We start from the raw sequence: 25,582 nt of genomic DNA, 5'->3' as shown, positions 1-25,582 counted from the left end.
CGGTGAGCCAAGATCCTGCCACTGCACTCCAGCCTAGTGACAGAGCAAGACTCCATCTCAAAAAAGAAAAGAAAATAGTCCTGGGTAGAGCAAGGGAGCAAACACACGGGCATTGAGCACATGGGGAAGAAAAGAAAATAGGAAAGTGTGGAAACATAACACAGATACACTTGACAGGTCAAGCATTTTGTCTATGTCTCCTCCCTGGTTTCACTCTGTAACTACTTATTGCTGGCTGGACACAGTTGGCACAGTGGCTCACGCCTGTAATTCCAGCACTTTGGGAGGCCAAGACGGGTGGATCACCTGAGGTCAGGAGTTTAAGACCTCCCTGGCCAATATGGTCAAGCCCTGTCTCTACGATAAATACAAAAATTAGCCAGGCACAGTGGTAGGTGCCTGTAGTCCCAGCTCCTTGGGAAGCTGAGGCAGGAGAATTGCTTGAACCTGGGAGGTGGAGGCTGCAGTGAGCCAAGATGGCACCACTGCACTCTAGCCTGAGCAACAGAGTGAGACTCTTTCTCAAAAAGTAAAATAAATAAAATAAAGTTATAAATAATACTTATTGCTAGCTGTGCAGATTCTTTGGCCAGGTAGGTGAGGTAGCTTGACCTGTGATGTGAGCTTTAGGGGGCCCTGGTGAAAGTGAATGTGAATTACTGAATGTCATCTATACTTTAGTGACAGTCTTCCCACCCAGCTTGATAGTTACCATCAAGATGTAAATAAAATGCTAAGAACTTCATAATTAAATTTTTGGCTACTTACACCATTCCAAAGGGACTTGCAGTCTGGAGTTAAGAACAGAAAATTCTCTTTGGAACAATTCGTTTGCACAATCGAGTAGGTAATTAGAAAGTTCCATCCAGATACCACCTGAAACAATTTCAGATTGAATATTTAAATGGTAGTTTAAATATTATTCACTGTGGGATATGAATGTTACAAGGAGTTTAGAACACTGTATGGCAACATAAAAAGTGTCCAAGAAATAGAAATTATTATTACTAGGCAAAAAATGCTGAATAAATATTGAGCACCATAAGACTCTCATATCTCTCTCACACATACACACACACTCCACACGCACACACACACACACGCACACACACACACCGCTAGCCATCTGAAAATGACAAACAAGATATATTTTTAAATTCTTTAGCCAGTTTTGGAACATGGATTTCCTTAAGTAAATTCTAACAATATTTCCTCTGCCAGGCTGCAGAGAGAAATATTTCCTGAAGTTCATGAAATAATAATGCCCTTCTAGGTGGATAAAGAAGACTTTGGAGGGGAGTGGTCTTTACTGGTGAGTCCTCAGGCTCCCAGGTTACCAAGTAGTAAGATTTCTCCTACTTTATTCTGGGCTGGTCCCACCCAGATAGCTCTATACGGACATAATTGAGTAAAGCACACTTGCAAAAAAGCAAGTTGTAAGGTTTATTAAATGCAGAGAATGTTATTGATCAAAGGGAATCACTCATAAAGAGGCTGAAATACAAGGGACCCAGTCAACTATCAGAAAAGTCTGGCTGGACCAGGTGCAGTGGCTCATGCCTGTTGTAATCTCAGCACTTTGGAAGGCTGAGATGGGCAGATCACCTGAGGTCAGGAGTTCAAGACAAGCCTGGCCAACATGGGGAAACTTTGTCTCTACTAAAAGTACAAAAATTATCCTGGTGTGGTGGCAAGTGCCTGTAATCCCAGCTACTCGGGATGCTGAGGCAGGAGAATTGCTTAAACTCAGAAGGTAGAGTTTGCAGTGAGCTGAGATTATGCCAATGCCCTCCAGCCTGGGCACCAGAACAAGACTCCATCTCAAAAAAGAAAGAAAGAAGATCACAGCTGAGTGCAGTGGCTCACAACTGTAATCTCAGCACTTTGGGAGGTCAAGAAGGGTGGATCACTTGAGGTTGGGGGTTCGAGACCAGCCTGGCCAACATGGTGAAACCTCGTCTCTACTAAAAACACAAAAAATTAGCCAGACGTGGTGATGTGCGCCTGTATCCCAGCTACTTGGGAGGCTGAGGTAAGAGAATCGCTTAAACCCAAGAGGCAAAAATTGCAGTGAGCCAAGATCATGCCACTGCACTCCAGCCTAGGCAACAGAGCGAGATTGTCTGGAAAAAAAAAAAAAAAAAAAAAGATTTATGGATATTTACTTTTTTTTTTTTCTGATGATATGGGAAGTGTAACTTAGTGGGTACCCAGAAAGCCATGCCAACCATTTTCGACACAATTTAATATTTTGGGGCTGCGTTTAACTCATGGTGGCTAGAGGATAATATAGTTTTCTTTTTCTTTTCTTTTCTTTTTTTTTTTTTTTGAGATGGAGTTTTGCTCTTGTTACCCAGGCTGGAGTACAATGGCGTGATCTTGGCTCACCACAACCTCTGCCTCCTGGGTCCAAGTGATTCTCCCACCTCAGCCTCCTGAGTAGCTGGGATTACAGGCATGTACCACCATGCCTGGCTAATTTTGTATTTTTGGTGGAGATGAGGTCTCTCTGTGTTGGTCAGGCTGGTCTCAAACTCCCGACCTTAGGTGATCCGCCTACCTCGACCTCCCAAAGTGCTGGGATTACAGGCGTGAGCCACTGCCTTGGCTAGTTTTCTTAAAATCTTAAGCCCAGTATGACTTCCTTTTCAATGTCTCTAGGAAGAGGCTGTAATGACGATTACCCATTTGTTAAAATCAAACGTCAACGGAAGGGGGTCTGATTAGCCATCTTTTGTCACTTTCCTACTCACTTTGATGAATGAGAAAGCCCTTCACTTCCCGGGCTAGTCAGGTGAAAACAGCACCGGCCATGCAATCATACATTTTAAATGTAAAGATCTAACAAATTTTGGTAATACTGTGTGACATAGAGAATTAAAGGGCAAACCTGTCTTTGGGCCCGTTTTACTTCACTAAGCATGAAGAGGGAGGAATGATTCGTGTTGTTGTTAAAGTACTGAACACCGTGTCTCAGAATGGGGTCCAGGTCTGGGCTCTTCGTTGATACAGGATGCACACAGCCGAGGCAGGAATACCGGGCTGTCATCACAGGGCCATTGGCTTAACAAAGGGCAGACAAAAAGACAGCATTAATGATCGCAATCAGCATTCACATACATTGCCCTAAACACAGAAGAGGCCAGGCATGGTGGCTCACTCCTGTAATCCCAGCAATTTGGGTGGCCAAGGTGGGTGGATCACCTGAGGTCAGGAGTTCAAGACCAGCCTGGCCAACATGGTGAAACCCCATCTATTAAAAATACAAAAATTAGCTGAGTGTGGTGGCCCATGCCTGTAATCCCAGCTACTTGGGAGGCTGGGGCAGGAGAATCGCTTTAACCCAGGAGACAGAGGTTGCAGTGAACCGAGATCACGCCACTGCACTCTCTCCTGGGTGACAGAGCAAGACTCCATCTCAAAAAAAAAAAAAAATTTGAAAATCATTCATCCCACAGGGGACTAACATCCAGCATATACAAGGAATTCAATCAACTCACCAATACAAAAAAACAAGTAATCTCATTAAAAAGTGGGCAAAGGATCTGAGCCAGAATTTCTTAAAAGAAGACAAACAAATGGCCAACAGGTACATGAAAAAATGCCCAATATCACTGAGCATTAGGGAAATGGAAATCAAAACCATTATGAGATATCATCTCACCCCAGCTGGAATAGCTATTATTTTTAAAAGTTTGTATTCAATTACCAAGTAATGTTTGTAACAGGTAGCCCTAACCTACTGGTCAATAGAGGCAAACTCCATAAAAAAGGGAATGTAGCTGCAGAGTGAGCGGCATACGCGCAGGGACCCCCCGGAGCCTGGGCTTCTGCACCCACCGTGCTCTTGCTGCCTGCCATGTAAGAGTCAAACACAGCCAGGAGGAGGTGGAAAAAAGAGAACTAAGGCCGGGCGCAGTGTCTCAAGCCTGTAATCCCAGCACTTTGGGAGGCCGAGGCGGGTGGATCACAAGGTCAAGAGATCGAGACCATCCTGGTCAACATGGTGAAACCCCGTCTCTACTAAAAATACAAAAAATTAGCTGGGCATGGTGGCATGTGCCTGTAATCCCAGCTACTCAGGAGGCTGAGGCAGGAGAATTGCCTGAGCCCAGGAGGCGGAGGTTGCGGTGAGCCAAGATCGTGCCATTGCACTCCAGCCTGGGTAACAAGAGCGAAACTCCATCTCAAAAAAAAAAAAAAAGAAAAGAGAACTAGCTGGGTGCGGTGACTCACACCTGTAATCCCAGCTCTTTGGGGAGCCGAGATGGGTGGGTCACCTGAGGTCAGGAGTTTGAGACCAGCCTGACCAACATGGAGAAACCCCATCTCTACTAAAAGTACTAAATTCGCTGGGCGTGGTGGCACATGCCTGTAATCCCAGCTACTCAGGGCCGAGGCAGGAGAATTGCTTGAACCCGGGAGGTGGAGGTTGTGGTGAGCCGAGATTGTGCTGTTGCACTCCAGCCTGGGCAACAAGAGCGAAAGTCTTTCAAAAAAAAAAAAAAAAGAAAGAAAGAAAAAAAGAAAATGACAAAAAGAAAAGGAAACTCTTAAGTACTGCTGCTGAGAATGTAAATTAGTACAACCCCTATGGAAAATTGTATGGAGATTCCTCAAAAGCTGAAAACATCAAATACCATATATCCAGTAGCTCAGCTACTGGGCATCTGCCCAGAGGAAGAGAAATCAGTCTATCAAAGGGAGACCTGCACTCCCATGTTTGTTGCAACACTATTCACAATAGCAAAGATATGAAATCAACCTTAGTGTCCATCAAAGGATGAATGAATAAAGAAAATGTGGGGGGCCGGGCACGGTGGCTCACATCTATAATCTCAGCACTTTGGGAGGCCGAGGTGGGTGAATCACCAGGAGTCCAAGACCAGCCTGGCCAACATGGTGAAGCCCCGTCTCTGCTAAAAATACAAAAATTAGCTGGGTGTGGTGGCAGTCGCTCATAATCCCAGCTATTCAGGAGGCTGAGGTAGGAGAATCACTTGAACCTGGGAGGTTTCAGTGAGCTGAGATTGTGCCACTGCACTCCAGCCTGGCAACAGTGAGAGACTTCATCTCAAAAAAAAAAAATAAAAATAAGAAAATGTGGTAAGTATGCAGAATGAAATACTATTTGTCCAGAAACAAAGAATGAAATAATTTCATTTGAAGCCACATGGACAGAACTGGAGGTCATTAAGTGAAACAACCCAAGCATAGAAAGATAAACCTGCACATTGTTCTCACTCACATGTGTAAGCTAAAACACTTAATCACATGGAAATAGAGAAAAGAATAGAATGACAGATACCAGAGGCTGAGAAGGGTCAGGGTAGAAGGCGGAAATGAAGAGGTTGGTGAATAGGTACTGAATTATAGTTAGATAGAAGAAATAAGTTCTAATGCTATATAGCAGACTAAGGTGACTATAGTTAGCAACAATATATTGTATATTTCAGCGTAGCTAGAAGAGAGGACTTGAAATATTACCAATACATAGAAATGATAAATATTCCAGGTGATACCCCAAATACCCTGACTTGATCATTATACATCCTATGCATGCAAAAAACATATGTATCTCATAAATATGTAAAATATTATGTATCAGTATAAGAAAAGAAAAGAAAAAGAAGTTAATACATGTAAGGTGCTTACAATCATGGCTGATACATAAGTACTCAATAAATGTTAGCTATTTTTTTATCCTGATTATTGATAATATGTTATTTTATGATTAATATGTTTTTTATTTGTATTTATTTATTTATTTTTCAGGCAGAGTCTCACTCTGTTGCCCAGGCTGGAATGCAGTAGTGCAATCTCTGCTCAATGCAAACTCCATCTCCCGAGTTCAAGCAATTCTCCTGCCTCAGCCTCCCTAGTAGCTGGGACTACAGACGCCTGCCACCATGCCCAGCTAATTTTTATAGTTTTAGTAGAGACAGGGTTTCACCATATTGACCAGGCTTGTCTCAAACTCCTGACCTTGTGATCCACCTGCCTTGGCCTCCCAAAGTGCTGGGATTATAGGCATGAGCCACTGCGCCTGGCCAATGTGTTATTATGATTGTCCCTCCAGGCATATCATCTCATCTCAGCCTCACAACAGTTCTGTGAAGTGGGAAGTACTGTCACCTCCCTTTTCTAGACGAGGAATAGGAGAGCCAAGCTCTGAAAGATTCCAGCCCAGGTCTGCCCTCAAAGCCTATGTGCTCCTCACTCTGGGATGCTGCCTACAATGGACGGCAGGTCTTGTGTCTTCTGGTCCTTCTGCAGAGCCCTTGCACACACCGGATACAACGTAGCATGAGGGAAGGGTTGGGATAGTCCTAAGGGGGTGATGGGCATGAGCCTGGCCAAATCTTCAGGCTCTACCACCCCACCCAGTGCTTCCTAACTCTGCAAATGGCTTTGCTACTGCCGCCCTGTGGGAGCAAGCAGAGCCTGGTCAAGGTTGTGTTCCTGGAACACGGAAAATGGTTAATTTCCCACCAGGGCAGTGCCAGAGGATAAACCAGCTACCTGGAGTAATCTGGCAGGACTGCATAGCCACGGAGAATTTTGTATTCCCCCTCTTCCCCACAGTTGCTGTGCATTCTCCAGTGGCCTAAAAAGAAAAAGAAATCGGTTAGTCTAATCTTTCAGATGGGAATATCTACCTAGTACTGTTGCTAAATGTGGCTTTCCTTAAACAAACAAACAAACAAAAATTGTGAAGATTTTACCCAAAAGAGTTTTGAGATGTGAGAATAGATTTTTTTTTTTTGTAGCCTAATGATTACTTTATATAAGCCACTGATATTCATGAGATGTTGGAGGAAAGACAATGTAAATGGTAAGGTTGTTATTTTTTTTTAAGATGGAGTCTCGCTCTGTTGCCCAGGCTGGAGTGCAGTGGTGCCCTCTCGGCTCACTGCAACCTCTGCCTCCTGGGTTCAAGTGATTCTCCTGCCTCAGCTTCCTGAGTAGGTGGGACTACAGGCACATGCCACCACACCCAGCTAATTTTTTAATTTTTAGTAGAGATGGGGTTTCACCATGTTGGTCAGGCTGGTCTCAAACTCCTGACCTCATGATCTGTCCGCCTTGGCCTCCCAAAGTGCTGGGATTACAGGCATGAGCCACCACACCTGGCCTCACTGATGTAGTTTTAAAGCTTGAGTCTTTGTTTTGAGCCCTGGAGATACCTTTTTTTTTTGAGATGGAGTTTCGCTCTTGTTACCCAGGCTGGAGTGCAATGGTGCGATCTCGGCTCACCACAACCTCCGCCTCCTGGGCTGAGGCAATTCTCCTGCCTCAGCCTCCTGAGTAGCTGGGATTACAGGCACATGCCACCATGCCCAGCTAATTTTTTGTATTTTTAGTAGAGACGGGGTTTCACCATGTTGACCAGGATGGTCTTGATCTTTTGACCTTGTGATCCACCCGCCTTGGCCTCCCAAAGTGCTGGGATTACAGGCGTGAGCCACCGCGCCCGGCCAAGCTCTGGAGATATTTCTTTTTTTTTCTTTTCTTTCTTCTTTTTTTTTTTTTTCCTTTTGATATGAAGTGTTGTTCTTGTTGCCCAGGCTGGAGTGCAATGGTGCAATCTTGGCTCACCACAACCTCTGCCTCCCGGGTTCAAGTTACTCTCCTGCCTCGGCCTCCCAAATAGCTGGGATTACATTTATGTGCCACCACGCCCAGCTAATTTTGCATTTTTAGTAGAGTTGGGGTTTCACTATGTCGGTCAGGCTTGTCTCGAACTCCTGACCTCAAATGATCCACTCGCCTTGGCCTCCCAAAGTGCTGGGATTACAGGTAGGTGTGAGTCATCGGGCCTGGCTAAGCCCTGGAGATACTTCTTTCTAACCAAGATGGACACAGGGTCTAGAACCAGCCTGCTAAACACTCCTTATCTACCTCTCAACTTCAGTGGGTTAATACTGTTCACATAAACTTCAGTTTAACTTAATAGAAAGGGCAAGGACCTTGGCATCAAAATGTTGTTCAGTTCCAACCTTGTCACTTGCTAGCTGTTACCTCTGTTATGTCCCCTTGAGTCTCGGAGTCTCAGTTTACCCATCTTGTAGGAGATTGGACACATCTCTCTCTGAGGGTTGTTGTGAAGGGTGTGTGTAAGCACACACAAAGTATCTAACAGAGTCCCCCCACAGAGCAGGCACTTAACAAGAGGCAGCTGTTGGTTATTGTTTAACAGTGTTTCTGTTTGTTTGTTTGTTTGTTTTTTGAGACAGTTTTGCTCTTGTTGCCCAGGCTGGAGTGCAATGGCGCAATATTGGCTCACTGCAACTTCTACCTCCTGAATTCAGGCAATTCTCCTGCCTCAGCCTCCTGAGTAGCCGGGATTACAGGCATGCGCCACAGCGTCCGGCTACTTTTGTATTTTTAATAGAGATGGTGGTTTCTCCATGTTGGTCAGGCTGGTCTCAAACTCCCAACCTCAGGTGATCTGCCCCCTCGGCCTCCCAAAGTGCTTGAATTACAGGTGTGTGCCACAGCGCCGGCCTGTACAATGTTTTTGTTTTGTTCTGTCTTGTCATTCTTCAGTCATAGCCATTGGATACTAAGTGACAGAAACTATTCTATTAGGATAAAGCACACCTCCCTTTATCCACACAGCCCCTAGAAGTAGGTAGTATAGGGCACAGCAGCTACTTATCTCCACCTTCCAGATGAGATCACTGAGAAGGGAGAAGCAGCAGTAGAAAATCCTGGACTCCTGACTCAGAGTCCAGTGCTCTTTGGTAACCACAGATGACTGGCAGTCATCTTCTAGGTTCTCACATCAAAGAAGGGAATCAATCCATGAAAAGAGAGGCTTGCTTCTGAGGCACATACTGTCTGAAATCTCCCTTAATTAAAGCAAAACAACCAGCTGTGGTGTGCCAGGCCTATATGTTGGGCATTTGGTTGAGATAGCCATTGTTATCAATGTTATTTGCATAATCCATCTCATTTCATCCTTCAACAACCTGATGAGGTCAATATTATCTCCCATATACAGCGGAGAGTGCCAGTTCTGAGAGGTCACACGTCACTCACTATCGTACCTCTCTTTATCCACACAGCCTCTAGAAACAGGTAGTACAGGGCACAGCCCCTAGAAGGCAGAGTCAAGATTTGCACTCAAGGTTGTGCAATCAAAGCACCCATGCTCTTCCCTCACCAGCCCTTCAACTTGGCCCAAATGTCGATCTGTTCTCTCTCTGGAGTCTGAGCCACATGTACTTGCTGGACACTAGAGTCCCCGTCTCATGTTTTATTGCTGGCTTCTCCATGATTTTTCTGGCTATACAAGAACACAGATATAAAGCATCTGACTTTTCTTCCTTTTTTTTTTTTTTTTGAGACAGAGTTTCGCTCTTGTTGCCCAGGCTGGAGTGCAATGGTGCGATCTCGGCTCACTGCACCTCCACCTCCTAAATTGAAACAATTCTCCTGCCTCAGCCTCCTGAGTATCTGGGACTACAGATATTTGCCACCATGCCTGGCTAATTTTGTATTTTTAAATAGAGACGGGGTTTTTTCCTGTTGGTCAGACTGGCCTTGAACTTCTGACCTCAGGTGAAGTTCCGACCACCCACGCTGGCCTTCCAAAGTGCAGGGATTACAGGCGTGAACCACCGTGCCCAGCCAAGCATCTGACTTTCCTACACTTTGGAGTGTTTATGTGATTTCTCATAAACAGGCTCACCAATAGTCGTCATTTCTCCATGAGTAAAAAATCTAGCAGGGTCAGTGGAGAAAACCAAAGGCCCGAGAATGGCCAATACACTTACCGCTTCTGCAGCGTCCTTGTAGTCACAGTCCTGCCAGGTTTTGCCATTTTGATGAGGACAGTCCCCCTCCTTGATTTCGTACTTGAAGGAATAAAATGTGTCAGAGCCAACCTAAAAAGCAGCCAAAGATACTTAGGGTTCATCCAACTGACCCAATAGCAAATAATTGTAGTGGGTTCTGGTAAACTTAGGAATATTGATCTTTTTGACTTGAGAGCAAAGCATTCACTTAAAATATATTTATATTTGTATCATAAACATTTATGTGAAAGAATATTTATAATATACTCACGATGTATTTTTAAAGGGTACAAAGCAATATGCATAGTATTAGCCCATTTTTATAAAAACTGGTTTATACATAAATCTATGTCTTTTAAAAATCTGGAAAGACACGCAGCAAGCTGATAAAATTTTTGTCTTTAGTGGTACGATAACAATTATCCTTCATATTCTTATTCAAGCAAACATTTCTAAGTGGTCTTTTCCCCCGATGAACATATATGACTTTTATGAATTAGAAAAAGTAAACAAGAGAACTTTAAACAAATGTTAACAGTTATCGCTGTATGGTGGAACTAATTATGGGTGATTTAAGTACTTTTATTTGTTTTGTTTTGTTTCCGACTTTCTCTTTTTTCTTTTTTTGAGACAGAGTCTCACTCTGTTGCCAGGCTGGAGTGCAGTGGCGCGATCTCTGCTCACTGCAGCCTCTGCCTCCTGGGTTGAGGCAATCCTTCTACCTCAGCCTCTCGAGTAGCTGGGACTACAGGCGTGCACCACCATCCCCAGCTAATTTTTGTATTTTTTAGTAGAGACGGGGTTTCACCATGTTGACCAGGATGGTCTCGATCTCTTGACCTCGTGATCCACCCTCCTCGGCCTCCCAACGTGCTGGGATTACAGGCGTGAGCCACTGCGCCCGGCCTACTTTTTCTTTTTTAAACAGCTTTATTGAGATGTAATTTACATGCCATACAATGTACCCACTAAAGGTATACAATTTAATGTTTTTTAGTATATTTACAATCATACCCACAATCTATTGGGAACCACACCTCCAATAAATTGTTTGAGATCACCATGAAGCAGAATTTCTCACATGACCATATTAGATTATGAAGCAAAATGGCTTGATTTTACTTTCAGAAAAAATAATGTGTCCACTGTGTTTTTTTCGTGATCCCCTTGTTTTCACGTGGTGAGGTTTTTTTTCCTGCTAAAGCAACCAGTGGCTCACCTGTCCCAGAGATATCGTCTTTTATAATGAAATTTATTTAAACATACTCTTGAAAGATTGGTATTTCTTTGAACCATGCATTCTGCCAGGATTTGTCTCCTACTGGAGTGAATCATTGCAATAATAAAAATATCAAAAACCAACTAAAACGTTGTGTTAAACCTGATGCATTCAGCCATGCAGACTTCTGTCTCATTCCATAGAATCACACTAATCTCATTCCTGACTCCTCTTAGACATACCCTATGAAGCACCCCCTCCCATTTAAGGTTTGGAGGTCTATATTTTTTAGTTTAGGGCAGAGATGCAGTGAATTCTTTTGGTGCAGTCTAACTAGATTTCTAAATTCTCCCACTCTACTTGGTCCTATTCAGATTTCTCCATCTACTTTTGTTTCATTTCACCCTAGATTCTACTTCTCTGATCATCCAGGAAGCCAACCTGCCTGAGGATGAGTCATACTCTGTCCTCCCTCCCCAGGCCAGAGAGTGGTATTGGTCTTTCCACAAGTTGTAAGCTTCTACCTTTAATAATCTCCTCTTTGGTGGTAGTGGTGGTGGTGGTGGGGTGTGTGTGTGTGTGTGTGTGTGTGTGTGTGGCCTGGGCTCCTAGTGATAGTACCCACTAGGATCCCAAGTGATTTCAAGGTTAAAAACACAGTTCACTCACCATCTTAGTGCCTTCAGTTATGCGGTACAATACAAATTGATTGGTAGTTAGGTTTTCATTGTTATATTTCTTCAGAGCAGCATCCACAGCCTCAAATAAATCCTTGTCATTGCAGTCAATTTCCTCGGACTGTGATTCCTGGGTTAAACCTAGTAGCAGCCTGGAGCAGAGGAAAAGGATGGTAATTAGTTTCATGATCTAACACTCTCCCTCTAGGAGCTGAGAGATGGTTTCACCAAGAATCAGGAGCCAAGCGGGATGCTGAATTTGGTAATTTCCAGCTGTCCTCCTCTCTGCCTCAGCACTCAGGGCACTTGTTGGATTCCTGCTGCCATAGGCTAGCTGCCCTGTTCCCAAAGGCCAAATGGCTCTGCTGGGTTATCCAAACATATTTAAGGCTAGAACATTGCAACACTGGGGTTGTTAACCTGCTCATTTGCATTTGAAAAGCACGTGGGAGCACAGTGCACATTTCCAGTTGATTACACCACTTTATATAGCAAATCAGAGCAGAATCTGATAAAGGAGGGGAACAAAGTGCCTGCTAACTCGATTACTCCCTTGTGACTTTTGCAGAGCCATTCATGAAGGTCACTACATGGGTAAACAATGCAACAGTGACTGCAATATGCAGACACATTTCATACAAAATTTCTTTGCGGGATACCTACCTGCATAGACGCAGACTGCTATTAATTATATGACATGCCTAAAAAGCTCTTGCCCAGGGGCATCCAGTGAGTTCCAGGAGTCCCATGCAGGACATCGGACTGAAAATAACATATGGGCATCCTATCTGGTCTCTGCATAGGCCAGCCTCTCTCTGCTCAATTGCATTAGTTCTATAAAAGAAAATGCTCCCAGGGTGGGAGAGAGAGAGAGAGGAGAAGCCTAGGAAGAGATGAGTTGAGTGAAGCCTTGGTTTCCCTATGCTTGCTTCTTTCTGGTTTGGTGGTGTTGGTTTGGCACAGAAAAAGATAGCCCTGAATATGGCTCTTTGGCATGCTGAGTACTTTAAACTGAAGGACATTAAAAGGGGTGCAGAAGCAAAGTCTCTTTCTCGCCTTCTCCTGCCTGTCTTTCTCTTGCTCCACTTCTTCCCTCAAGGCAGGCCATAGAAGCTAGTGTTCTGTGACCCACCTCTGGGTTTCCCTCAAAGCCAGCAATAAAACTTTATTTTTTTCTCACATCAACACAGAGTGGAGAAACTATATTTCAGAATGGCCCCCATGTGAAGGCCGACATTGGAAAAACGTAGTCGATAATCTCAACAGATGTCTGAGGCTTGATGGTATCAGCGTCCTTACTCCTAAAAGATAAAAATTGGCCTATTCAATCTGGTCCTTGTTCGAACTTTAATTTTCTTTTTGAGACAGAGTTTCGCCGTGGTTACCCAGGCTGGAGTGCAATGGCGCGATCTCAGCTCACCGCAACCTCTGCCTCCTGGGTTCAGGCAATTCCCCTGCCTCAGCCTCCTGAGTAGCTGGGATTACAGGCATGCGCCACCATGCCCAGCTAATTTTTTGTATTTTTAGTAGAGATGGGGTTTCACCATGTTGACCATGTTCGACCTCTTGACCTCGTGATCCACCCACCTCGGCCTCCCAAAGTGCTGGGATTACAGGCGTGAGCCACCACGCCAGGCATTGGTCTCAGTTATTAATCGTGGCAGGGACACACACACACACACACACACACGCTTCAGATCATGTTGGAAGCTGCGGTGTGGACACTCTGCACGTGCTCCTCAAACTTGGCGGTTTCCTCCTCCAGCGAGTGTGTCTCCACCTTGCGGTCCTCAGGCACACACTGAATCTGCAGCTTCCGGATTCCGTAGCCCACAGGCAGCAGCATGGCGGCTCCCCAGACCAGCCGGTGCAGCTGGACGGAGTGCACACAGGCCTCCAGCTGGGCCACGTCCGTCTCATCGTCCCAAGGCTTGATGTCTAGCAGGATGGAGGACTTGGCCACCAGCCTAGGCTTCTTGGCCTTCTTCTCCGTGGACTGCCGCAGCCGCTCCTCCCTCAGCTGTGCTGCCTCCTGGTCCTCCTCTTCATCCTCACTGCCAGGTGAGTCAATGTCCTCGTCGTCCTCTGCTGCTGTGGCTGCCTTCTTGGCCAGGGGCTCCACTTGGCGCATGCGTGAGAGACACGTGGCTGGATGTGCGGGGCTGTGGCCCGGGGGCCGGGCGAGCTCCTCTCCAGCCCGTTCAGGCGGCCTCCAGCTTGGAGATGGCCTGCTGCGGCTCCTGCACCGCGCCGCGGGGCGCCAGGCTCTGGTTCACCACTTCCAGACCCACGATGCGGACGACGAGCTCGCTGTGGGCTCTGCTGGGGCCACTGGAGGCCCCGGGGCCTGAGCTTCTGGCCACGAGTTTCTGGATGTTCTTTCTGGCTCTCGCAGTGTCGTGGAGGGTCATGTTGGTGCCGGCCACACGCCCATCCATCTGCTCGTAAAATCTCCTTTCTGCATCTTCATATTTGAGCTTGTCGTACCAGATCTTCTCATGTACTAGGAAGCTTGTAGCCATTTTTCTGATGCTAGCCACGGACGCGGCTACCAGGGAGGAGGAATCCGCGGATGCGGGACCCCCGAGGAAATAAAAATAATAATAATAATCATCCATCCTTTAAGCACCATACCTTCTTGGTATGCCCAGATGTAGCCCAAGCAGTAATAGAATAGAATCAGAGTTAAGTCCAAAGGAGAAAGAAATTCTGAAGGTCATAGATTGCCTCAAGGGCTGTAGTGGAGAGTGACAGAATTAACTAGTGATTGGCAGCACTGAGCGCTTTCCTTTCCATTTCACAATCGCTCATGTGAGCTCCTTTCCCATCCATATTTTGGGGCATCTTGAGTAAGCATGAAAGGTGAAAGGAACTGCGGTTTTCATTATTATTGGTCGTTTCATTTGCAGTTGTAGTTCAAAAATATTTTCATTTTTTTTCCATTTAAGAAATTACATTTTAATTTGGAAATGTATATGCAAAAAACATGGAAATTTGTGGAAACTCACTCTTGAACTTCCCTGGGCATGATTCAGAAGCTGACTGAGGGAGAGCTGAATGTCTGGCTTTAGAGGGTTGTGGGGTGGCAATGGGAAGCTGGGAAAATAGGCTTCAGGAAGAGGGAACACCTCACCTTTCCTTAGTGGAGGGTGTTGGTACACAGATCCAGTTTGTCTGCAATGGAAGGGAAAGTTTCTTTTACCTGAATCTCATCCTTCTGAGTGCCTGGGTTGTGGGCCATGGCCATGGTGATGGTGACCTTGGGGACCTTGGCTATGGGGTGGTGGGTCACAGGGTCCAACATCATGGAAATTATGGCCATGGTGGTGCTGTGCGTAGGGACGGTGTCCATGCAGATGGTGTCCACAGAGATGATGGTCATGAAGATGGAGCTCATTGTAATTATGATTGTGAGGGTGACTGTGCCAGAAGGGATGTGATGACCTGTTGACCAAGAAGGATGCAATTGCAGATAAGCCCTTTTGTTGAAGTGGGGGTCTGTCTGAGTAATCTTTTTCATCTGGGGGAGGTGGGCTTCTCAGTTCTTCTGGTTTGTGGGGATGATGATGATCTCAGGATCCATGGGGCTTAAATGGAAGCCTAGCAATAGGAGAATGCTCATGCTTACCAGAGTGGAAGGGATACCCCAAATGGGGTTTACACCATTGATGATTCTATATTCCTGGGAAGGAACACAGAAAAGTGAATATCATCATGTAACATGCAGTGAGAAGTTAGACATTTAACTGGATTTAGACCAATGGCGACCACCCAGATCTTAGCTTCCACAAATGAATTTGAAAAGCAGAATTTTAGAAAAGGATTCTGAAATTGTTATCTAACTCAGTTGATATTTAAAATGTAAACAACAGCTGTCATCTTCCATCATCATTGTTTCACAAAAGGGTCAAAAATACAACTTTAGAGTAAAAGATAGTCCTATAGATGGATAAATATTAGATATAAGAAACATTATTATTGGCTAGATATGGTGGCTCATGCCTGTAATCCCAGCATTTTGGGAGGCCCAGGCAGGCAGATTACTTGAGCTCAGGAGTTTGAGATCAGCCTGGGCAACACAGCGAGACCCCCATCTTTATGAAAAAAAAAAAAAAAAAAAAGAAACATTATTATCCTTATTTTTTTCATTTTAACAAACAGTAGTGAAACTATATTATGGCCTGGCACCCATGTGTGGACCAACGTTGGAGAACTAGTGCCTTCTAATTGATATTCTTGACAGAGGTCTGAGGCTGGATGGTATTGACACTGTTTACTCCCTGAGACCGAACACTTAACTTCTACCCCCTTTTCCTTGTTTAGAGTTTAATTTTCAAAAATATATACAGAGTCATGTTCATGGTGACAATCCTGCCCTTTGTTTCTCTTTCTTTCTTTTCAAAATTTGGGATGTGGATATTTGGATTATTTTCAGTTTTGTTTCTTATATAAAAAATTCCATGAAGCAAATCTTTGTGCTCATGTAAAAAATAGAACTAAGATTTCTGGGACAGATGTAAAATATAGTTTTGCATTTTATTTTATATACATTTGTATAATAAATTTGAGGCTAATTTATTCCCCTTAGAGGCTAATAATAAAAGCTAGGAATGACTAAGTCTTACATTGGGAGTCCTGACTGCAAGGAGCATTTTCAAATTCATTCAAGGTTGATTCAATTGGACATGATTTTACTTTTCTGCCAAGTCTTGTTCCTCCCCAGTTCTTGGAAAAGTATTCATACTTTTTGTGTGATACCAGCAATTGCACTCCTTTCCCCAGGGATGGGGCACTCTCTGTATTTCTTTTCTTTTCTTTTCTTTTTCTTTCTCTCTCTTTCACACACATGCATACACAATCGCTCTTACAGAGTCATAAGAACCAATTACACTATGTGTGTGCAAATATCACTTCGTCTAGCACTGCTCATGACAAAGTCTGCTTAGACAACCCACCTGAGGGTTGAAGACTTGGCAGATTATGACAAGGTCTTTTGGGCTTTTCAAGTTCAAGGCTCCTGCATCATAGGACAAATCTACTCTGCAGACTCCATAGACTTTCAGAGGAGACAGAAACCTGTTAGTGTGTGTGTGTGTGTGTGTGTGTGTGTGGTGTGTATGTACGCACATGGGGAAGTGAAGATGCCCAGCCGGAGGTGTGAACTTCCAGACATTCAGGAAAGAGAGAAGAGCTTTAGAAAAATAAGAGTTATATGATCAGATAGTTCTACCAGTTGTTCAACAATCTTTCCTTGTTAACACTTTGGGGAAGGTGCAGGTAGTAAAGGGTATATCATTCAACTTGCTGTAGTTTCTTTCATGAGTGGGCACCAGCACTGCGCTTCCCCATGGGTGGTGGTGAGGAAAACCACATCATTGCTGCCTTGCCTTTAGGCCAACCCTTCTGCCCTGGAGACCTAAGTTGCCCATGCCTAGAAACAATGAAGAATAGCATTGGAGAAGGATTTTTGTAACTTTAGCTGGTTCCTTAAAGGAAAGTGTTAGACAGGAGGGAATCTGATTAGCATAAAGATGGCTTTTCATGGACATTGTCAAGGCAAGCGTCTGCTGGCTCCACCCTAAGTACGAGGACTGCAACTGGCTGGCACGCCTATGCTCCAGAGGCCCCTAAACCCAGCTGTGAAAGATTGACTAGGACAAGAGGATGGCTGTCTGCTAGAAGAAATCGTTAAGTATTGAGGTTCTCAGTACGGTTTGGGAATCAGAGAGACCTGTGTTCATCCTGGCTTCTCCGTTTCCTAGTTGTGAGTTTGGGAAAGCTACACAAAATTTCTGAAAGTCAGCCATTGTAAAATTGGTATAATACTATGTACTCATGGGTACAGGAGGGCTCTAGTATTGTTGTTGCTGCTGTTGTTGTTGTTGAGGCAGAATCTCACTCTGTCACCTAGGCTGGAGTGCAGTGGTAAGATCTCAGTTCACTGCAACCTCCACCTCCTGGGTTCAAGTGATTATCCCATCTCAGCCTCCCAAGTACCTGGGACTATAGGAGCTTGCCACCACACCCTGCTAACTTGTACTTTTTGGTAGAAACAGGGTTTCACCATATTGGCCAGGCTGGTCTTGAACTCCTGACCTCAAGTGATCTGCCTTTCTCTGCCTCCTAAAGTGCTGGGATTACAGGCATCACGCCAGACAGCGAAGGGCTCAGTTAAATGAGCTATAAAACGCTTAGTCCTGAGCCTCTTCTCCGACTTCCATGGTTCACCATTGGGCTTACATTACCCACACCAAACTCATGAACTCTTCATGAAAATAATGGCTTCCAGCTCCGTTCATGTTCCTGCAAAAGACATGATCTTGTTCCTTTCTATGGCTGCATATGGTGTATATGTACCATATTTTCATGAAGAAAGAAGAGTTCATTGGGGATGGAGATAGGGGAAGGAGGTGTCTTTTCTGGTGGCCACTAAGCAGAGTTCTAAAACTGCATCGGGTTGAAAATTTCTACAGCCTGAAAAAGAACTAATATGTGATTCCTTCCTTTCAGCTTTCAGCTACAAACGATATGTTGTCAAACCTCAGAAAAATCCTCAATGTGAAATCAGAATTAAAATTCCGTGTCCTAAAACTTTATAGAAAATGGTCCTTTGGTAAATGTTTAAAACTCTAGGCTACGTTTTTGTGGGGAAATTGAGGCAGACACTTGCTTTTACTTGTCAGTGGCATTATCTTAAGGTTCTGAAATGGCTGTAATATATGTGACAGCGTTTTGTAAACTGTAGGTCACCATGCAAATACCAGTTATTATTAGCAACATTTTCCTGCAGGTACATGGGTATCAATTTGTAAATAATCAGGGGAAAATCCCATGGGACTATGCAGGAAAACAAATGGATTTTAATCTCAGCTTGGTTGTGAATATTGGCAAGACCCTTCATTTGTTGAGCATCAATTACCTCCTCATTTATCAAATAAGATCTTTATGGGTGTCAGTCAGTCAGAATGAATAAAAATACTTGCTGTGTAGGTCCTTAATAAAAGCTGGTTATAAACATACAAAGAAAAGGTCAGCATCCCTAATCATTAAGGAAATGCAAATCAAAACCACAATGAGATACCATCTCATGCCAGTCAGAATGGCAATTATTAAAAAGTCAAGAAACGACAGATGCTGGCAAGGTTACGGAGAAATAGGAATGCTTTTACACTCTTGGTGGGAATGTAAATTAGTTCAACCATTGTGGAAGACAGTGTGGTGATCCTCACAGACCTAGGACCAAAAATACCATTTGACCCAGCAATCCCATTGCTGGGTATATATCCAAAGGAATATAAATCCTTCTATTACAGATATACATGCACGCATATGTTCATTGCAGCACTGTTTGCAATAGCAAAAACAGGGAATCAACCCAAATGCCCACCAGTAATAGACTAGATAAAGAAAAAATGGTACTTATAAACCATAGAATACTATGAAGCCATAGAAAGAAACAGGATCACGTCCTTTAAGGGGACATGGATGGAGCTGGAAGTCATTATCTTCAGCAAACTAACACAGGAACAGAAAACCGAATACCACATGTTCTCACCTATAATTAGGAGCTGAACAATGAGAAAAAAGTGCTTTACAAATTTGGTAAATTATTAGCCCTCCCACCATCCTATGAGATAGATACTATTTTAATCCCCAGTTTGCAGATGGGAAACCTGAGGGCAGAGAAATTATGTGAATCTTGCTTCCTCCCTCCCTTCTAAGGAATGGTTAAAAAAACCCCAGTTTTAAGTTTAGGTATATATCATATATATTATAAAATCATATACTTTCATATATCACATGAATCAGCTTAAAGGCTTAGCTAAAACTAAGAAACAGTAAAGAAAAAGAACATGTAATTTAGCGTCAACACTGTTGGTTCACAGTCATATCTTTATCACACCTTGGCTGTGTTCCCAAGGGCAAGTCATTAAACCTCTTCCAGTCACAATTATTTTATTTCTTAAGTTGACAGTATCACAACCTGTACTTTATTGCCTTGTTGGAAGATTAAATGAGATAGCAGGTATTACTGCTTTGTAAACTGTAGAGTAATTTCTGGCATTTAAATGTGGACATCAATACTTACTGAGTGCTAAGAATACTCTGCAAAGTGTGCTACTTTAGAGAATCTTAATTCTGACAAGAATTCTAAGAGCTAATGCTGTTACTACCCTTACTTTACAAGTGAGAAAAGGTTAAAAAGTCTAAGTAACTGCCTTCTTGTGTGATCTTGCACAATTCCTAAGTGGTGAGGTTCAGATTCAAACTAAAGCAAGTCTGACTCCAGAGCCTATGTCTCTGTAATGATGCTATACTATCTCTCATATCTCTATTTTTATGTCTTGAATTTCTTTAGAGGAAGGTGTACCAGTACCAGGGGAACCTGTCTCCCTTCTCTTCTCTGAAGAGTGAGTAATGGAGTCCATGAGGGCAGGGACCCTTCCTTTCATGTACATCATGGCATTATGGGGTGTATATATATATATATATATATATATATATGAACCCATTTTATATATATAACCCATTATATATATATATATATATATATATATATATATATATCCAATTAGTTCTGTCCCTCTAAAGAACCCTGAGTAATACAACACAGCTGTAGTTTCCTGAAAAATGCCAAAAGCAATATGTGAGTAGCACATGGCAGTCCAGAGGTTTTTTTTTTTTTAAATAGAAGTAATATCTACCTTTATATCTTACACAGAATTCTCACTGCTCTCCATGTCTTTGCAGATGTCCTACCTTTGGGCCATTTCATCTATTGGTTCCAATAAATAGCTTCAGTTAGTTATTTCCAAATCTTCTTTTTATGTGGTCATGATGTTTCTTCCGCTCTCGAGCTTTAAGAAGCCATCCCTAAGTGGCAGTGGTGGTTTGGTGGAGGTGTTGAAGGGACACGCCTAGGAGCTTATGTGATGACTGCCTCATCAGGGCCTCCAGTCTGTCCTTGCACTTGTGTCCTTGCCCAGGTCTATTCCTGAACATGGATTTCCTGCTTTGATGTCACCTTGTCCAAAGCCAAATCCTCTCTCTTCTCTTACAAACCAGCTGCCTCTCCACTTCCCTTGTCTTTGTCAGTGGCACCACTAATTACATATTGCCTTAGCCTCTGGGGTAAAACATGTAAACCTACGAGATGTCTCCCTTGTCCTTGCTTTTGCTATCCAGTCACCAGGCTCTGAACAGCCTTTCTTGGAAATGTCTCTCATGTCTATTTCTCATTCTCATTGCCCTAATACCCACTGCCTGGGTCTGGCACTTATTCTCTCACACCTGCATACAGAAAATAACTTCCTAGTTCATGTCCCTGTCTCTTGCCTCAGTTTCCCCAGATGCACCAAGTCATTTCCCCACCCACCTGCTCTCTACACTAGCTCTCAGCGGTAGCTCTGTGCTGATGCATCCTGTGCCCTAACATGTGACGACGAGCCTGGCATGGGACTAATGGTCACTGAATTACTGGTTGAATCCTAAATTCCTGCACTCCTGTTTTCTATAACCTGTAGTGCTCCCTTCTCTGATACTTTAAGAAGTGCTGAAGGGTAAATTGCTCTGCTTGTCCTCTGTAGTGCTCCCGGTCTGTCCTCCTGACTTCAGTTGTTCTACCAAAGGGAGGGTAGTTTATTTCGGGATACAGGAGGGAGACTTCAGTTCTCTCTGTAATGTCTAGTAGCCTCTCAAATCCACTTCAGGTAGGCAAATAATCTAAACAAAGACAGTAAACTTGCTTGGCCTGAAGATAAGCGCACAGTCTCTCCTCCCATGTGATGGCAGCTTCAGAGCCCACATAGATGCAGATCCTCTGTGTATAGCACCCTTCTTCCTGATTCCCTACCCATCTAGAAGTGGTGTGCCATGAGTTCACCGGGAATGCCTTTACACAGACTCTCTTCCTATGCAGATCCTATCCATGCAGCACTACTCAGCTGAAGCCTTCTCCCATGCAGTCCTAATAGATCCCCCTTCATTAAATTGCCCCAGTACATTTACCACTCTTGTGTTCACGTGAATACTTTAGGACTCAGAAAAGGATACTTCAAAGTATGTTGCCTTGGCATGCTGAGCCATTGAACTGAAGGAAACCAAAAGGGCCTCAGAAGCAAGATCTGTCTGACCTGCTCTCACTCTTTGTTCCCCTACTCTCCTTTCTCCCCCAAGGCAAGCCATAGAAACTAGAATTCCTCTTCCCACAGGCAGGTCACAGAAAGACCCTAAAGCAGCCATAAAACCTAAAATATGACTCTCACCTTTCATCCAGGACTTTCTGTGTGGGAGCTGGCCGTAAAACAAATTCTCTAACCTACTCTGTCTGATAGTAAGGTCCTAAGATCTGCATGTCAGATGAGTCCTGCCCCATACCTGGGAGCAAGAAATGCCACACGGAGAGGCCATGGAGAGCTCATGCTGAAGGCCTTGTGGGGTTTCCTCGATAGTCCATTCCTATCAGATTGTTGTTGTTATTGTATCACACTGCTGTCCAGTCTTCATTGAATCTAATCTTACCAATGGACAATTGTCCCTTGGGTCTTTGGGCCTTCATTCTGAAGGCTCTCATGTTGTGGAAACTTGGATTAAATAAATATGCTCTGCTTTCTCTTGCTCAGAAGATATGGTGTTTGGCATTCTCCAAGCCTAAGCAACCTTTTAAATAAAGTTAGACTGTTCAGAGAGAGGAGTTTTAAACGTAGGTTTGAGACATGTGTTTTCCTGTAGCAAATGTGTGTCTTCAAGCCTTACAAACATAAAGGTTGACTTTCTGTTGTTGTTAGGATCTCCAACTTGTTGATTGATTCTCCCTGGAGTCCCTGGAGAAGAATGGTCAGTGGGGAGCCAATGGGGCCAGTGTAGGGTGGGGCAGGAACATGAGCTTGGCAGTAAGTCCAACTTGGATTCCAATCTAGCTCTGCTACTTACCTGTGTGATCCCAAGCAAGGCAGGGTCACATAACATTTCTGAGCGTTAGGTTTCTCATATGTAAATGATAGAAAATCATAATATCTTAACCAGGTGTTTTTGAGAAGTGAATGAGATAATATTAATATACATGCAAGGCATGGTAATTAGTTCTTGTAAGTTATCTCCGGTGCTAGGAAAAGGGGTCTAAGAATCCCTGCCTGACTGAAATAGCTTCAGTGCATAGTCATGGGAGAAGGTAGATTGTAATGCAGAGTTGTGTGGAAAACATGTAGTGTGGAAGAGATTTTGTGAAGTTCTGAGACAGAGAGGAAGGAGGAGAAGCAGGGATGCAGAAGCTGAACACTGGGAGGATGGGGAAATGCATGAGGGAGCACCGTCCAGGGGGAAGTGGACAGGAATGGCCGAGACTGACCAGCAAGTGTGTTTCCAGTGCAGGCTCACAAACAGGCCTGGGCAGTATCACCAGCAGTGTTGTAAAGAAGACAGTATGTGGCTTTGGCAGAGGCCAATCAAGGTTCCAATCCCAGTCCCACATTTACCGACTGTAAGATCCTAAGCAAGTAATTCAACCTCTTTGGTTCTCTCGTTTCCCTAATAAATGGTGACTGTGCAGCCCATTTTCCCTTCCTATGTCCCTCTCCTCCTTGGAGCACAGATAGACTTTGTTTCCCCATCTCCCTTGCATTAGGTGTGGCCATATGACTGAGCTCTAGCCAGTGAAATGTGGGCACGAATCATGCATGTGCCTTCCAGGCCTGGCCCACAGAAACCACCTTCATGATGCTCCACTCTCCCCATGTGGGCTGGATGCAGACAATCCAAGAGCCAATTCTGAGGCCAAAGGGAGGGCAGAGCCACAGAGAAAAGGAGCCTTGAATCACTGTGTGGATGGCTGCCTGCTGATAACCCATATTGACCTGTAACATGAAGAGAGAAATCAAATTCTCCATCACTAGGCCACTGAGTTTGTTTGTTCTAGCAACTGACCTATTTTGATACAAGGATATTTTCTGTATAAGAGACTTTTTGGAAATTACAAAATAGAAAAATCTTCAGAGTCACAATACACATTTACTGTACCAGCTCATTAAACAAACATTCCTTCTGTCCCTAGTATGTGGGAGGCACTTCAGTAAACACAGCAAAACCTGTGCTGTGATAGTTTATTGCGGATGAAGAAAAAGAGAGAATCAATACATATTTCTCACCTGTAGGACTTAAAGAATGATTGTGCCACTGACAGCAAAGGTGATGGTAAGAAGTGAAATTTTCTAGAGAAGAAGGAGGTTGAGTTTTAGATATTTGAAGAGGCACCACTATTATATTCCGTCTGTGAACCTCACCTATGAAAGTTTTTGGAATATTTGCAAACAAGATACATGGACTTTTGGCCATGATCACAGAAAATGTCTAGAAAAACAATGATCCATGGTATATTGTGTAAAACCTCTGGCATAGAACGTATAGTCTTAGTGTGGGAATGGTTTCTTACTCTATAATTCTCCTGCAGTATTGGGTGTGCATGTGAAGAATGCACTTAATCGAAATGAATTGAGAGCTTCAGCTCCTCTGTATTCCAGGTATTATTGTCATTAACTCAAGCAATGTTTATGAAAGTACTTGGTAAATTATTACACCCTACTCCAGTGCTTCTGCCGGAGGATACATTCTGAGTTATTAACCTCTGTGTCTTTTGTCCTCCCTGGGTCTCACCTTTTCCTCCTCCCCAGGACTCAGCTTTCACTCTTCCTCATTCCAGCAGCTGACCTGGCGTCCATGCCTCCCGGCAGAATGTGATTCTGCAGGGCCACATTCAGTGCATCTGCCAGTGTGGCCACACTGATTGTTTATGGATGGCAGCTGTTCTGATTCGTTGTTTTATCTGGGCTGATTGATCAGTGCTTGTTTCATATTGGTTATGCAATATTTTGAATATTACCATTGCAGTTGGAAACTGTAGAGAATCTGAATTCTTTTAGCTTGTTTCAAATGATCAAGCCCTGATTTGAGAAGGAAAAAGGAAGATTACATTGTGAAAAAAGAGTCTCTTGGCCCTTAAAAATATATAAAGTGAACTTACCTAAGACTACAGGGAGAGTCCTTAGCTGAGGAAGAAGTTATAAGAATCAGGTGGGGTAAGGGGTCTCTGAGGCAGACGACACCTCTGCTACTGCTTTCTGAACATGCAGCTGGGAAGGTAGCAAGATCCTGGGAGAGAGTAGCCATATGACATAGCTTGGCAGTCATGTCCATTGCTATTGTACAGATACTTCTGCATTTACATTTTGCAACAGATGTAGCAGATAAACTGGACTCAAAGAGTGATGTGGACAGGGTTGTAACTATCCCTCCGAAGCGGCAACTGTTGGACCAGTGAGCAAGGATCTGACCTCCTTGTTCCACCACCTGAACAGCTTGGCAACTGTGTTGGATTCTACAACTGTGGCCCCACTTTCCGTGGAAAGTATCAGGGCAGGGCAAAGGGACTCCAAGAAGGACTAGGGTTAAATTTCCTATTAGCCCAATAGGATGGCAGCCTCAGATAGAAATTAATTTGTTCTGAACATGAAGCGACACGTCTTGTGCACCTGAATTTATGGTCATGATACATGCCAGCAAACTTCTTTGCAGTTTATACCCAGAGTTTTGTTTGCTTCATGATTGAATTTAACTTATTTTTCCTAAAGGAAATTTAGATGACTGGAAACAATCACTAGGAGAGAATTTAGGTCACTTTAATAATAACAATAATAGTTTAGGTACTATAATTTCTTGCTATGCCCAGTTATAGCCCAAGCAGTAACGGATACTCTAGAATTAGCATTAAGTCCAGGAAAGAAGGAAATTCTGAGGGGCATAGATTTCCTAAAGTGATGTAGTGGCAAGTGACAGAATTAACTACTAGTTGGCAGTGCTGAGTTCTTTCTCTCCTTTCCATTTGATCTATT

General features: G+C 43.8%; 1 protein-coding gene, 1 long non-coding RNA gene and 1 pseudogene across 2 annotated transcripts in view; 1 reads left to right on the top strand and 2 right to left on the bottom strand.

Moving 5' to 3' along the window:
* The window catches only part of LOC144579623 (uncharacterized), a gene marked incomplete at its 5' end in the record, with an annotated part of 64,540 nt that extends 52,982 nt beyond the window's left edge, over nt 1-11,558 (top strand). Inside the window, one exon of the long non-coding RNA XR_013527761.1 lies at nt 11,432-11,558. This is a non-coding gene — a long non-coding RNA (uncharacterized LOC144579623). The remainder of the gene's footprint in view (nt 1-11,431) is intronic.
* Nucleotides 1-12,057, bottom strand: part of KNG1 (kininogen 1) — a 29,684-nt gene extending 17,627 nt beyond the window's left edge. Inside the window, exons 1-5 of the mRNA XM_002758158.6 lie at nt 11,692-12,057; nt 9,783-9,893; nt 6,523-6,607; nt 2,891-3,063; nt 769-876 (exon numbers count right to left, since the gene is read on the bottom strand). Of these exons, the coding sequence (XP_002758204.3) occupies nt 769-876; nt 2,891-3,063; nt 6,523-6,607; nt 9,783-9,893; nt 11,692-11,886 (672 nt within the window). The 5' untranslated portion in view covers nt 11,887-12,057. The remainder of the gene's footprint in view (nt 1-768; nt 877-2,890; nt 3,064-6,522; nt 6,608-9,782; nt 9,894-11,691) is intronic.
* Nucleotides 12,058-13,276: 1,219 nt separating this feature from the next.
* LOC100405055 (elongation factor 1-delta pseudogene) lies at nt 13,277-14,236 on the bottom strand (annotated as a pseudogene).
* Between the last annotated feature and the right edge of the window lie 11,346 nt (nt 14,237-25,582).

The sequence above is a fragment of the Callithrix jacchus genome, chromosome 15 (assembly GCF_049354715.1).
Source record: "Callithrix jacchus isolate 240 chromosome 15, calJac240_pri, whole genome shotgun sequence".
Taxonomy (NCBI): domain Eukaryota; kingdom Metazoa; phylum Chordata; class Mammalia; order Primates; family Cebidae; genus Callithrix; species Callithrix jacchus.
This window is presented reverse-complemented; position numbering and strand designations above follow the sequence as displayed.